This window comes from Salvia splendens, chromosome 3 (assembly GCF_004379255.2).
Source record: "Salvia splendens isolate huo1 chromosome 3, SspV2, whole genome shotgun sequence".
NCBI classification, from domain to species: Eukaryota; Viridiplantae; Streptophyta; class Magnoliopsida; order Lamiales; family Lamiaceae; genus Salvia; species Salvia splendens.
Window position 1 is genome coordinate 39,254,428 of NC_056034.1, and position 16,190 is coordinate 39,270,617.

At 37.9% G+C, this 16,190-nt stretch overlaps 1 protein-coding gene across 1 annotated transcript; it reads right to left on the minus strand.

Annotated features, from left to right (window-relative positions):
• Positions 1–2,740: 2,740 nt before the first annotated feature.
• On the minus strand, positions 2,741–11,107 carry LOC121796999 (putative late blight resistance protein homolog R1B-16). The gene is made up of 3 exons (XM_042195745.1): positions 10,478–11,107; positions 10,039–10,395; positions 2,741–4,617 (listed from the first exon to the last, which is right to left on the minus strand). The coding sequence occupies exons 1-3, from the start codon at positions 11,105–11,107 to the stop codon at positions 2,755–2,757; spliced, it is 2,850 nt and encodes a 949-aa protein (XP_042051679.1). The 3' UTR covers positions 2,741–2,754.
• Between the last annotated feature and the right edge of the window lie 5,083 nt (positions 11,108–16,190).

Genomic DNA, 16,190 nt, shown 5'->3' on the forward strand with positions numbered 1-16,190 from the left:
CGGTTTACAATTCATTATTAATGTTCCAGCCATTATTAGATTATTATTGTACCCTCATAATGCACAAAATAGGACCAATAATGCAACACGAGATTAATTACCCAATGTTGATCTTGACCGTCCATTTCTCTAATCTAATAACTGATATTAAGAAGGAAATAGAAGAAAATATAGGAAAATGAAATGAATACATCCATATATATATATATATATATATATATATATATATATCTATTTTAGCTCATTTTAAAACACTAAAGAAGTAATTAATAAATTTGATCCATTATTTGAAGTTCATTATGAAAGTATAAGAAAATAAACAATAGTATTTCTACCACATCTGAACTCTGACTGAAGTCGATATCGATCTATACAATGCTCACTTTGTGAATTTGAAACTAATATTAAATGTATTTTGAAGATAATAAGGAAAACAAATGTTATTGCAAATGTACAAAAAAAAATGAACCCTAAGTAATAAATGTATGAATTTACATATATAGACTACCACATCTTCCCAAAAACAACAAAAAGGAAGAAAGAAATATAGACTGGACGATCTTAATTGGTAAGTTTCAGCTAAGTATTGTTTGCATTATCATAGTATTTAGATTTTTTAGATAAATATTCATGATTTGTATAACAATGTTATTATGAAGTTGATGTTTAATTTCAGAGTTGCGGTTTGAATATGAGTGAAGGAAAGAAAGGTAAGGTTTCCAACTCGTGTTTTTTTTTTGTAATTATAGAGGTTTCATCCATTTTGCATGCATGGACATATATTTATTTTTTATTTTGAGATATCTATAGCTAATAGGTTGTTGTATGGGTGGACAAAAATACCGATATATTGATAAACCGAACTTATCATATTGAAAAAAAAATTGAAAATAGTATATTTTCAGTTCGGTATTATAGCTTACCGAAATACTGATAAACCGAACTTATCATACTCGGCGTGCTGTAAATTTCTTGTGGAAATTTGCATTACCAATATTTTTTTTAATTTATATATTTTTCACACAAATGGAGTTTTAATAGCAGTACAAAGACAATTAATAACATGTAGTAGTAAAAGTAAGTTTTTAGTAGGCATTGCAGTTGTAGGAGTAAAATCCACCGGAAATATAAAACTGTGATCATTTGGGGCCCTGCCTCGCAATTGTTCGGGTTTCTAGATTAATATTTCTATTAATATTATTACATTTTTTTTATTTTTTGCATAAAAGTTTGATGTTCTTTGTCTATAAAAATATTATTATTGGTCAATCTAAGAATCAATATCGCTAAAGTTATATTAATGTTTCATTTCATTGTTGGTATGCATAAACTACTCCTATGTTGCATATTTTGAGTCACATAACTGCTTCCCACAGGTGCAATACAGCAGAGTCAAACTAGCAATGCGGTAACTCTCGATCACATTTGTTTTATTTAAAGAAATAATTAAATCCCTTGATTTATATGCTACAAATGAAAAGGAGTGTATGCTATTTATTTTTTGAAATCACTTAGTATAAAACTCTTACTACTACTAACTAAAAATTTAATCCTTCACAGCGTAAGAAAACTATACCTCAAAACCCCTGTGGAAGAAGAAGAAGAAGTGAAAACGTGACTACTTTTTATATGTTTGAAAACCTATTTGTGACATGCACCATGCATAATAATCTTTGATTCTGTATTTGCAAGACTATTAATAAGGTGTGCTCCCAGACTCTTTATATTTATTATATACATCCTCCTTAAAATATGAATTAGGGGCCGTTTTGAGCCCCATTTGAGTATGTTTATTTGAATTCATTGGATTTTTGGGGCTCTAATTTTAGAAGCAGATTATAAAGTACTGTTTTTATTACCATATTTGAAATTCTTATTTACAAAATCCTAACGTCTACCGGATGGCTCCTTATGGATGAACTTAGTAAGTGGCTCTATCAGTTCTATCCTAATGTTTATTTTGTTTTTGGCAACTGAAGCTGCATGAGGACATGAACAAGGCAGATGATCTCGCTGAAAACGATGGAGTAAAGGAGCTCGATCCAGCTATCACCATGTCAACTGAAGTGGTCCAAAAACCAAATAAAAGTTTAAGTGGTCCGAACATATTGGTACGTGGAATGAAATTGTGAATGGATAAAGGATGAAACAATGAGCACGTATTCGACATTGCAAGGATATTCCCTTTTCAGTTACGATGCATTGTAATGTGCACTGGCATTCGTCAGCTTGCATCTAGGGTTAACTATTGATTCTAGGTCCTTCGGTTCGATAGTAGTAGTATGTATATGTGGCGTAGCCTTGTAATCAAGAAGTGTGTGATGCAATCATCTTCTTTATCATCTTTGGTTTATGGCTTCTTTGGTTTATCATCTTTCCCTTGCTCTTTCTTTAGTGCAGTTCTGTCATAGTATTTCATTTCAATGGAAAAAGAGCTATGATTTGGCGTTGAGATTAATTAGGTTGTGGATATAACCAAAAGGTAGAGAAGATGGAGACAGAACTTGAGAAAAAAAAAACAAAAATTCAAAACAACATTGTAAGTTAGAAATATACTCTGTTTTGGGACCTGATCTAAAATATTAATACGCCTTGTCGCCTTGATATTTATAGCTTTGCAAACCAAACACATAATTTCCCATTACAACAGATTTTGTAATAAGATAACAAGGTCTTTTTTCTACAATAGTCTATACTAATTGAATTAGGAGAATTAATGAATGACTAATTACCTTGGCGCCTGATTTTCATCTTTCAAGATTTTGTTGCATGATCCCATGAAGAAATGATATCATATGCTCTCATCTCCAAATCCTTTGCCCAATTTTGAACCATAGGGTTGCAATCAACAACTTGAATTGTTTCCACACTTGTACACAGCTCAGGCGGGATCTCTTCCAATTGGTAGCAGTGCTTGATGCACAGACGCTTGAGGTTTATGAAACACGTAGCCGAGAATTTCCAACGAACCAAATCAGTGTCTTCAATTAAAAGAAACCGAAGTGCATACAAATCATCGTCATGCAACTCCCACTCCGGTCCTTGAAAGGCGTAGCATCGCAATTTGAGCACTTCGAGATTTTCCAACTTGCTAATTATCTTCATATATTCCCATGGGTACCCGAGCCCGCTCAAGCTCAACTTTTTAAGACCCCATGGGAACATTGAACGAGGAGCGGGTGGAGACACCCGCTCTGGCATAAAGTCAGGATTCACAACCACGCATTTAAGTGATTCTAGTCTCCGGAGACGGGATATATTGTTCAAGCAACGATAGGGATCATCATTCTCATCAGGCTCGAGCTCAATGCAAATCCCTAATCTCTTCAAACCCGAGACTCTCCTAAGCACTTTTTTGGTACAACTACGAGAGCCCACGCCTATGAGAGTTGACAGTTTCCGTAATGCAACACTACCATTAGGGTCTGGTAGGTTGCTCCCTGCAATCTGAAGATGCTTCAGTTTCTCCATATCCCATATCTCCATTGGTAGATACGACGAATCTGAAGATGATACGATGCTGAGAGGCCGACTTATAATAATAAACTGAAGGTTCCACAGTTTGGAAATACAAGGAGGGATGCTCCCATTGTATGTAAGAGCAAGGTATCTCAAGAAATATGAATCCACTACTTCAGTGGGAAACTCGTAGAGACGAATTGCAAGAGCATCCATCAACCTTAGCAGCCTCAACCCGAAACAAACTGGCACCGGATACTGAAGAGATGGAGAAGCACATATCAGAGAACGCGTAGCTGAAATGGATGCAATCAAGTCGTGCACATCTTCGATGCCAAATAAAGTGCTATTTCGAATGCATAATCTCCGCTGCATCTCCACATTCCCTACTCTGCGATCAGCAAGAGTGCTAAAGGCTTGAAAAAAATTGCTCTGCGTTGCTAAATTATTGGATAAATGCCAGAAAACACAATGCAGGCTGCAGGCCTTAATCTTGAAACTAGAACTCTGCTGGCTAACCATGACTAGGCTTCGGCTTTCAAGCTCTAACAAGCATTCTACAGCATAATCTTGCATGGTTTTGCCTGAATTTGGTTCGAGAAATCCCTCAGCAATCCAGAATATGATGAGCTTGGAGGTTGGGATCTCCTTATTCTGAGGGAAAATCCCAATATAGAGAAAGCACACTTTCAAGTATTGAGGCAATTGCTTATAGCTTGAAACTAATACCTTTGAGATTTGATAATATGCATCCATAAAAATCTGAGAATTTTTCTGCCCTGCATCGTTCCAAACTGCAGTGGTTTGCTCAACACGAGAGAGGAGGCTAGCAACCATGACAATCATAAGAGGAAGACCTTCACAATTCTCCACAATCTTTTTCCCGGCTTTCTCAAGTCGAATGGGGCATATCATTTCTCCGAATACCTCCTCACAGAAAAGATCCCAGCTCTCTTCTTTATCTAACAACTGCATTTTACAAACAGGATCATCTACTCCACTATGTGCTACTTTTGCTAGCCTAGTTGTTACCAAGGCTGCACCCTTGATATTGGGGAATAACCTTTTCATGTATTCCAATGGCTTTATGCTCCACACATCATCCAAAACAATCAGACATTTCTTATCCAATACCTCTTCACACAATCTCTTTGCTAAATCTGTTGCATGCATGATCATTCATGCGTAAAATGCATGCAACACAAGATAGTGAGCTACAAAAGGAAGCCGTTGGAAGTTGAGAGTTAGTTAGGAGTTAGTTGTTGTGTAACTAACTCAAGTCAGCTGGCAATCATCACGTGATGTACACATGCTCATGCTGAGGTGGAGATGACGTGGAGTTGACGTGGATTATGAAGATTACGCGGGAGAAATGAAGTATAAATAAGAGTGAAGCTAGTTCATTTGTGTTGTTGAAAATGTGTGTGTATTGTTGTTCTTGCTAGCTGTAGATCGTGGATCTACAGCTCCTCTAGTTTCCAATTGATTCCTTCAATTCCTTGTGTTGTAATTGCGACATTTATCATCAATATACTTCTCAGTTGTTGTTCTTAGCTCGAGTTCATAAATTGTTGATTGTGTGTGTGAAGTTGCGATCACGATTGGTAGATCACGACGTGTGATCGTAACAAGTGGTATCATCCAGAGTCCTCGACCTTCGGATAGCGGAATTGTGACTCGAAACGCTGCGATGGAGAAGAAATTGATGGAAATGATAGATCAGAAGCTGAGTGAGCGAGATCAGATCATACAAGAGCAGGCAACCAAAATTTCGCAACTGACGCAATCAATTGCTACGATCAATTTACAAAATCAGAGAGCGCACGCCGCATGGGAGAGCGGTGAAGGAAGCAGTGAAGTACGAACAGATTGGAAATCTACTCGATATGATTTTCCTAAATTTGATGGTGATGGATTCGAAGGATGGACGATGAGAGCGGATTATTTTTTTCAAGTAGCAAGAGTTCCGGAGGAGGAGAGAGTGCGTGTAGCAGCAATTCACTTAGAAGGTAAGGCTCTCCAATGGCACCGAGGCTTTTTGAGTTTACATGGTGAAGAAGCATACGTGGATTGGGGATATTACCTCTCATGCTTGGCAGCTCGTTTTGGAGCTCAGGCTTATGAAGATCCGCTTGCAGATCTGCGAAATCTTAAACAAAAAGGTACGCTCCAATCATATATGGACACCTTTGATGAATTATATCCACGAGCTGGTATTAGAGAAGATCAGGCGCTTAGCTTCTTCCTATCTGGCCTCATTGATGAATTACAAATGCCGGTTAGGATGTTTAGACCTAAAACTCTAGCTGAGGCGTATTCATTAGCTAAATTGCAAGACCTAACTGTGAAGGCTTTAGGACTTAAGCCTAAGGTGATGCAGAGTAATGTGTATTCTAATAGCAGCTATTACTCGAGTAGTAAGCCTCTGGCAGTCACCACTACTAGCAAACCTGTGGTGAATACTAACAATTGGAGTGGAGGTAATAAGGAGCCTAACCGTTTTGGTGGTGTTAGAGCTAGTACAAATCTTTCACCTAAAGAGTTAGATGAGAAGAGAGCCAAGAAGGAGTGTTTTTGGTGCACTGAAAAATTCACTCCAAATCACCAATGTTCCAAACGAAAATCTTATGCCATACAATTAATAGAGTTGGATGGAGGGGCTGGCTGTGAGGACCAAGGAAGTAACAAGGATGAAGTAGAGGAGGAAGAGAAGCTTGATCTCCAACTGTCTCTGCATGCAGTTTGGGGAAAAGATGGGCCACAAGTAATGCGAATTAGAGGAGTTTGTCATAAGAAAACCTTAAAAATATTGATTGACACCGGGAGCACTCATAATTTTTTGAGTACTAAAGTGGCAAAAGCGATTAAATGTCAGCTCACTACTGTCAATTCCAAGGCTGTGGAAGTTGCCAATGGACAGCTGCTGCAGTGTAATAAAAAATGTGACAAACTGGAATGGGAGATGCAAGGATCTTGGTTTCAAGCGGAGGTTTATTTGATTCCCTTGGAGACTTATGATTTGATTTTGGGAGGCGAATGGTTATCTACATTGGGAGAAATTACATGGAATTTCAGTAAATTGAGTATGCAATTTGAAATCTGTGGTAAGAAAGTGGGATTGCAAGGTGAATTATGGTCACCAAAACCTGAGCAACTCCATTATTTACATGTTTTTAAACCAACAGATGTGGATGCAGATGAGAGGAAGGCTACTCAAATGATGCCTTCTGTGGAGGGTGACATTGGCTACTGCTATGGTGTGAGTACAGAGGAAATCTGGCCAAATCTTAGCTCCATATTACTAGAAAATGAGGCTATTTTTATGGAGCCAGTAAACTTACCACCACAACGGGAGCAAGATCACAAGATTATTTTAAAGGATGGTTCTGATGCAGTAAACATAAGACCCTACAAATATGCTGCCAAACAGAAAGATGTGATAGAGGCCATGATTACTGAGATGCTTAACTCAGGAGTTATAAGGCATAGTGAAAGTTCTTTTGCTAGTCCTATTGTCTTGGTTAAAAAGAAAGATGCATCATGGAGAATGTGTGTTGATTACAGAGCTTTAAATGCTATTACTATCAAGGATAAGTATCCTATACCAGTTATTGAGGAACTTCTGGATGAGTTGGGGGGTGCCAAATGGTTTTCTAAGATTGATTTAAGGTCTGGTTACTGGCAGGTTCGAATGAGACCTGAGGATATTCATAAGACAGCTTTTAAAACACATTCGGGTCACTATGAATTTGTGGTGATGCCGTTTGGCTTGACCAATGCTCCTGCTACCTTTCAGAATTTAATGAACACGGTATTCAGGGAGTATTTGAGGAAATTCATCTTGGTCTTCTTTGATGATATATTGGTCTACAGCAGAAGCATGGAAGAACATGAGCTACATCTTAAACTTGTGATGGCCTTGATGAACGAGCATAAGCTGTTAGCCAAGAGATCTAAATGCACATTTGGGTGTAAGAAGGTGGAATACTTGGGTCATATAATCTCAGCAGAGGGCGTATCTACTGATGAGGGCAAGATAGAAGCTGTGAAAAATTGGCCTAAACCGAAAACCATCAAACATGTCAGAAGCTTTCTGGGATTGACTGGGTATTATAGGCGATTTGTGTATGGTTATGGAGTTATTGCACGGCCATTGATAGATTTAACTAAAGACACCACCTTCAAATGGACTGAAAAAGCTCAGGAGGCTTTTGAGAAATTGAAGAATGCCATGGTAACTGCTCCTGTTTTGACCTTACCTGATTTTTCTAAAGAATTTGTAATTGAAACAGATGCCTCTGGAGTGGGAATAGGAGCTGTGTTGATGCAAGAGAAGCACCCCATAGCTTTCATCAGCAAAGCTTTATCTCCAAGACATCAGGTCCTTTCAGTTTATGAAAAAGAGCTGTTAGCTATATTGATGGCTGTTAAGAAATGGTACCACTACTTGCAATGTAGGAAGTTTATCATCTTGACTGATCATCAAAGTTTGAAATACCTTATAGACCAGAAATTAACCACTCCTACTCAACAAGCTTGGATGACTAAGCTTATGCAATTTGACTATGAAATCAGATATAAAAAGGGTAGTGAGAATACAGCAGCTGATGCATTATCAAGGGTGCCTGAGGCTATGGTTTTTACTCTCACTTCTTTTATGATTCCCCTGGAACTTATTGCGAAGATTAAGGATTCTTGGAAAAATGATCCACAAATACAGCTTATATTGGCAGAAAAACAGCAGAACGCTGAGTCTCATCCCAAATTTAGCTGGATGAATGGAGAATTGAGAAAGAATGGTAAGCTGGTAGTTGGTAATGACTTACTCTTGAAGGCTCAGATCTTGTCCTTGTTTCATGAATCTGCTACAGCTGGACACTCTGGGGTGTTAGGAACTTACAAGAGAATCTCTGCTATATGCTATTGGCCTAAGATGAGAAAAGATGTCAAAGAATTTGTGAGGGTTTGTGTTACTTGTCAACGTTATAAACCAAGTAATACTTCCCCAGCTGGACTCCTACAGCCTCTGCCTATGCCAGCTGCTATCTTTTCTGATATTACTATGGATTTTATTGAGGCTTTGCCAAGTTCACAAGGAAAAGATACAATATTTGTGGTGGTTGATAGGCTGAGTAAATATGCCCATTTTATGGCTCTATCTCATCCATTTACAGCCAAGAGAGTTGCTGAGGTATTTTTAGACTCGGTCTTCAAACTTCATGGAATGCCTGCCAAAATTGTAAGTGATCGAGGTGCTATTTTTGTTAGCTCATTCTGGAAGGAATTGATGGCATTATTGGGGGTTGAGTTACTTTATTCTACTGCCTATCACCCTGAAACAGATGGCCAATCTGAGGTGGTAAACCGATGCCTTCAATGTTACTTAAGATGTGCTATGGGAGAAAAACCACATTCATGGACTCATTGGTTGGGATTAGCAGAGTATTGGTACAACACTACTTACCATTCTAGCATTCAAATGACTCCATTTGAAGCATTATATGGATTTCCACCTCCTTTACATGTACCATACTTACCTGGAGATTCAGAGATCGAAGCTGTTGACATTGCTTTGAGAGACCGCGAGGAGATGATTATCATCCTAAAGCGAAATATTGAGAAAGCAGCAGCAAGAATGAAGAAACAAGCTGATCTTCATCGTTTTGACAAAGAGTTTCAGATTGGTGATTGGGTTTGGCTTAAGCTTCAAGACTATAGGCAGAAATCTATTCGAGGCAAACACCACAAGTTCGAAGCTAAGTTTTTTGGACCATATCAGATCGTGGATAGGATGGGGAAGGTTGCTTATAAGTTGAAATTACCCTCATCGGCTACTATACATGATGTCTTTCATGTGTCCTTACTAAAGCCTGCTGCACCTCCTCTCGGCCCAATTGCAGATCTACCAACTATTTCTCATATCAATGATGCTATACCGCAAGCTATTTTGGATAGAAAAATGGTGAAGCGACACAATCAAGCGGCTACGAAATGGCTGATCCATTGGAAAGATAGGTCCCCTGCTGATGCTTCGTGGGAATTCGCTGATGTAATTAAAGAGCGTTTTCCTTGGTTCCTTGAGGACAAGGAACCTTAAGTGGGGGGTATTGTTGCATGCATGATCATTCATGCGTAAAATGCATGCAACACAAGATAGTGAGCTACAAAAGGAAGCCGTTGGAAGTTGAGAGTTAGTTAGGAGTTAGTTGTTGTGTAACTAACTCAAGTCAGCTGGCAATCATCACGTGATGTACACATGCTCATGCTGAGGTGGAGATGACGTGGAGTTGACGTGGATTATGAAGATTACGCGGGAGAAATGAAGTATAAATAAGAGTGAAGCTAGTTCATTTGTGTTGTTGAAAATGTGTGTGTATTGTTGTTCTTGCTAGCTGTAGATCGTGGATCTACAGCTCCTCTAGTTTCCAATTGATTCCTTCAATTCCTTGTGTTGTAATTGCGACATTTATCATCAATATACTTCTCAGTTGTTGTTCTTAGCTCGAGTTCATAAATTGTTGATTGTGTGTGTGAAGTTGCGATCACGATTGGTAGATCACGACGTGTGATCGTAACAAAATCCTCATCTTGTTTTATTCCATCTTTATCAATGTCCGGACATACTTGAGAAAGAATATCCACCATGATTTCTTCGAATACATATTCAGGGCCTAATGTTAACCACAAGTGGTGGTAGTAGCAGCACCGGATCATCGGATCTTCAAAGATTTCCTTAACGAGCGTGGTCTTACCAATACCCGCCATCCCAAGGAAGGAAATAGTCAACATTTTAGGGAAGAACATTTGGGGCAAAATCTCCTTCTTTATATCTTCTATATGTTTAGAGAAGTCAACAAACTCAAGAAGTAGACCTTTTTCCTCTTCATCAAGAAATGAGTAACTCTCACTCGATAGATCTTCTTGGATTTTACACATCTGGCATGTATAAAATCCAATTCAAGAATAGTCCAAGAAATACTAAAAATCAAAATCAATAAAATGAATAATATAGTAGTACCTGGGATAATTCATCATCAACCGTGAAAATGGGATTTTGTTGGTCCGATGCTAGTTGGTTCCAGTACTGCGCCGTCTTCTCCGCCTTCATTAGGTGGAGAAGAACCTTCAATACGACGATACCAAGACTCCTGCAATTGTGAAGAATCTTCTTACCAGCTTCCTCGAGTTGAGCAGGGCAGCCCTCGGAACCAAACAAGCCAGCACGAAACATATACCACCATGTGTCTTGATCGCGGCAGGCCATGTTGTAAGAAATGTATTTGTTTCGAATCCGAAGCAGCTTCTCTTCCTGCCTCCTCGTAGTGAACAGCACAGCGCTTCCATTATCTTCCACTGGAAACGAACTTTCTAGAAAGTTCCAGATCCCCACATCGCGCACATCATCTATCACGATCAAATATCTCCGCCCCTTCAAACTCGAATACAGAAACTCACCAATTTCCGCTTCTCCTTTCCCGTCGAGCGATTCAATTTCAATACTAGGCTCGTTTATCTGCGCAAGAATGCAAACAAGGATTTCCCTGCGGTCGTTTACGGGCCCCACGCGAACCCCCGCGGCGCAGTCGAAGCAGAGCTTCAGATCTTGAAGAATGGCGGCGGCGGCGATGGTTGTGCCACAGTGTTGCATGCATGATCATTCATGCGTAAAATGCATGCAACACAAGATAGTGAGCTACAAAAGGAAGCCGTTGGAAGTTGAGAGTTAGTTAGGAGTTAGTTGTTGTGTAACTAACTCAAGTCAGCTGGCAATCATCACGTGATGTACACATGCTCATGCTGAGGTGGAGATGACGTGGAGTTGACGTGGATTATGAAGATTACGCGGGAGAAATGAAGTATAAATAAGAGTGAAGCTAGTTCATTTGTGTTGTTGAAAATGTGTGTGTATTGTTGTTCTTGCTAGCTGTAGATCGTGGATCTACAGCTCCTCTAGTTTCCAATTGATTCCTTCAATTCCTTGTGTTGTAATTGCGACATTTATCATCAATATACTTCTCAGTTGTTGTTCTTAGCTCGAGTTCATAAATTGTTGATTGTGTGTGTGAAGTTGCGATCACGATTGGTAGATCACGACGTGTGATCGTAACACACAGCCGAGCTCGCCGGTGATCTGGAATATTCCGAAGTCGTTAGGCCTGGTTCTTTGGGTGAGACGATCTCTGACCTCTTCGTAATCGACTGAAACTGTCCCCTTTTTGGCATAAGATTGGGCGTCTTTGTCGTGGTCTTGTTCAGGCGAAAAATGGGGAATTTCTGCGACGGAATCCTCGGTGATCTTGTCGACCGTTTTGCAGAAGGATTGGATTGCTTGACTTATTTCTCCAGAGTTTTTCCAGCTTCCAGATTGATCGAGGAAGTGAGTGGACTCGCGGAATTCGAGGAGATTTTCTAGTTTGTGGGCTTCGTGTGTGATTTGTAGTTGTTGGTCGACAGGATTTAGATTTGGGGTGGTGCAGTCGAGAAGTTGCTGCAAGGATATAGTTTGGTTATATGCATGTTTAAGGAGTTTTCGAGTGTTGAGATTTAAATGAGAAGAATGGAGAAGGCGGTCCAGTGTTTTTTTGAGAGAAATCACAGCAGCGTAAGCCATGTTCAGAAATGAAGCTGAAAGGAATTATGGTGGTCGACAACTCAACAACTCAGTGGAGTAATAAAATTCTGGTTGATGGTGATTGGATTGTTTTTTTTTTCAAGCAAGCTGCGACTGATTATCGAAGTCAATCCTTATTAGAGACTTAGAGCTGCAAGGGGTATTTAAATATGGACAATAATTAAATTAATATTCTAAAGTTTAAAGAATATAAATAAAAGATCAGAAATATTGACATTTAATAAAAATATCCTCATTTTTTTTGGTATCTAACGCCGACAAAGCCTAATATCAAAACAAAACTAACGAATATAAGAACAACCTATTCTATCATGCAACAACTATGAAGCTTCATAGAGACTGTTTCTAACACATGCATCCCCCTATGAAAGCTACTATCTCCTTGTCCTAGCTAGGATGACACATTTCTTAGCTGGCACTGAATTTTAGGAGTTATTGATTAATATGTTTAATTGGAAAGATAAAAGATGAGTGTAAGTATTAAATAGAGAGAGAAAGAAAAATGAATAGGAGTGAGAAAAAATGGTTGAGTGTATTAATTGGAGAGATAGTTTCCAAAAAAGGAAATGTGACATCTTAATTGAGACAAACTAAAAAGAAAAACGTGTCATTTAACTCGGACGGATGAAGTATAAGCATAATGAGACATAAAGCCAGCAATAAAATTCTCTTCTCTATGCACGTGTTGTACTACCACTGAATCAAAATCCTTCAATAACTCATGCACCCTGTGCACAATTGCCCGACAACAGAAGGATACCTCGAGGCACCCCACAATTATAAAAACTCCGACAAAACTATCATTCTATACCTCCAATTTTCGAAAGCCCAAAGTCTTAGCTAGTTGTAACCCATAAGAGCATCCACAATAGGCGGACTAACCAATAGTCTAGCACTAGGACTAACCAAAAACACCTTCTGCCACGTCACTAGGACTATGCACTGCCACATGACTAGGACTAACCACTGCACAATAGTAGTCTAGCACTAGGACTAACCACAGTAGTGTTTTGAAAAATGTGTTCGTCCGTCCACTCATCAGTCGTGTCACCACAATAGCGGACGAACGGATGGATGAGCGATCGGCTAACGCCAACCCACCGCGGACGACCGCTCGTCGTACCCATTCGTCCGTCGCCCCCTCACCGACTACAATAGGGGACGAACGCGACGGACAAGCCGCTAGCCGGTCGCTCGTCCGTCCGCTATTGTGGATGCTCTAATACATACATCAAATTTATGCGGTTAAAATGAACAAACTCCAATATTGGTAGCAAATCCACTCTCTACTTTTTTCATATCTCTTACTTATTCTCTCCACTTAACTCATAAAATAATACTATATAAAATTCTTTGTCGAAATAAAAATGTTCTACTTAAAGTAGAACGGAGGGAGTAATTTGATTCAAAATTCGAAGATTATATAAGAGCTGGAGCACAGTAGAGTAATGAACCAAGATAGATGAGTCTTTGACATGATTAGTTGTAAAAGTTAACTACTTAAACTAGTTCGTTTAATACATGTAGTCAATGGGTAGTGATAAAATGCAAATTTTATGTATTATACAAATTTTAAACTTTTCAACACAGTGTCGACATAACGTCAACACCATGTAAACACAGTGTAAAATTTCAAGATTTTGATGTCAACACAATATCAACATGGTGTTAACCGTTGACACTTTATTGATATTTTCTGTTACTGTTATTTGTAATCTGTTGACATTTTTTAACATCCCAAATCATAGTTTGGAGTTTGTACAATATTTATAGTTTGCATTTGATTACATCCTCATAGTCAATTATATCATTAATTTCGATATATTTACTACATGTTACATTGAGAAATTCAAAAACTTAGCATCATGCAATTTTTTATCTTGTAACAATAGTAAAAATATCAAAATTATGACATAATTAACCATTTTTAAAAGCTCAGAATTTTATCAAACTTCTTTTTATTATTATTTTTATTATTATTATTATTATTATTATTATTATTATTATTATTATTATTATTATTATTATTATTATTATTATTATTATTATTATTATTATTATTATTATTATTATTGTTGTTGTTGTTATTGTTATTTTTTGCAGTTTGCCTTAATTAAAATATTGGCTTATCATTCTCATCTCGAGCTCAATCGGAATCCCTAACCTCTTCAAAACCGAGGCCGGATTTTATGCCGGAGCGGGTGTCTCTACCTGATCCTCGGTCAATGTTCCCATGGGGTCTTAAAAACGTTGACCTTGAGCAGGCTCGGTCAATGTTCCCATGGTATTAAAAAGTTGACCTTGAGCAGGCTCGGTCAAAATTATGACATAATTAGCCAGTTGGAGAATCTCCAGGTGCTGAAATTGCGATGCTATGCCTTTCAAGGACTTAAGTGGGAATTGCATGACAATGATTTTGTGCACTTTGATTTCTTTTAACTGAAGACACTGATTTGCAATGTTTTAAAACCCGGACCGATGAGCAAATCGGCGAAGCTACTAATTTATGGTTCAACCGGTCGGACCGGTTTAACCACTGGTCGAACCGTTATACTATTATAAATATATTAAATTTATATATGTAATACACAAAAATATAATTCATAATATATAAAAAAACATTAAACCTTGTATATAATTAGTTATAGTTATAATATAAATATTAAAAAAATATTAAAATTGAATAAATTGAATAATTTTTTTATTAGTAAATGTAATTAAATACATAAATTATTAATTAGTGTAGATAAAAATAAAATATTATATGTATAAAAATAGATAAAGTTCAAATTATATAAAAAAAGTATATGTGAATGAAGTAATATTATAAATTTTTAAAAAAAGAATCATTAGGTAGTTTAAATAAAAATATACTCTAAAAAATATTAATATTTAGTAAATAGTAAACTATAATTAATAATATGTAAAAAATATTAATTATAAAAATAACAATAAAATTTAGTTACTACTAGTAAGTATCATTAAAATTTACGATATACTAATTAAATATATATCACAATTAAGTAACTACTTACAGAATATATAATTAAAATGAACTACTGTATTAGTTTGGGTGTATATAATTTTATGTGTGTATAAAAATAGTTCATGTTCATTATATTCCATGAATGCCTTGTGGTGGAGTGGTAGAGGTGTTAAAATTTGGAGGAGAGGTCATAGGTTTAAGTAGGGATGTCAATCGGGCCAGCTAGACATGCCCACGGTTTTCGGTTCCGGCGGAACCGGAACCGTGGCAATTTTTTCGAACCGGAACCGTCGCATTTGGAACCACGGTCCGGTTCCGGTTCAAGATTTTTCAAACCGGAACCGTCACCGAACCGCCGGTCCCGGACGGTTCGGAACCGTCGATTAACCGGCGGTTTCACGGTTCCGGCGAGGTCTCCGAGGCGGCAGCGGTGCGCAGCTTTTTCAGAAGGTTTTGTCGGCCGAAACCGGCGGTTTTTTTACCGGAAACCGGAGTTTCCTGTTCCGGTACGGAACACGAGGCTGACACATTGCAGGTTGGCAGACGGTTTGTTGACCAAACTGGTGGTTTTGGCTGTAAAACCGGTGGTTCCGGCGGTTTAACATCTAAACCGCCGGTTTCGGCCGAAATTCAATTTTTTTTATAATTCAGATTTTGAATTCAAATTCATCCATTTTCCGCCCATTTATATCTATAAATACCCCCTTCTATCCGCACTTACATTCACCACATTCTTGTGTTAACAAGAGTTTCTCTCTTCAATCTCCCAATTCTCTCTCTTTGTCTCCCATTTCTCATTTGTGCTATTGTACATACATTTGAATTATTCAAGTGCTACTCTTATTACGCATTGTTATACACTTATACTTGTTCCCGTAGTTCTATAAGTTGTCTTTCTCAATTGCTAAAACAAAAAAATATATATTATTCCATATTTCTAGTTTTCTACTATATAATTTGTTACTATCAAGATGTCTTCATCCCGAGAAGGTCGTGTTGATAAGGGAAATGGAAAGTCCAAGAGGCCAAGTCGAAGATCCGTTATTAATGAGATTTCTCAAAGGAACATGGATGCGTGGCAGGTTAATAATTATTATCTACTAATATTATTAA

What these genes read in the sequence shown, in the direction of transcription:
- LOC121796999 (XM_042195745.1), bottom strand. Translation starts at nt 11,107, where the DNA reads ATGCAACACTGTGGCACAACCATCGCCGCCGCCGCCATTCTTCAAGAT. An exon ending in TTGATGATGAATTATCCCAG is followed by an intron (nt 10,396 to 10,477) that starts GTACTACTATAT and finishes TATACATGCCAG; the next exon opens with ATGTGTAAAATCCAAGAAGA. An exon ending in GAATAAAACAAGATGAGGAT is followed by an intron (nt 4,618 to 10,038) that starts TTTGTTACGATC and finishes CATGCAACAGAT; the next exon opens with TTAGCAAAGAGATTGTGTGA.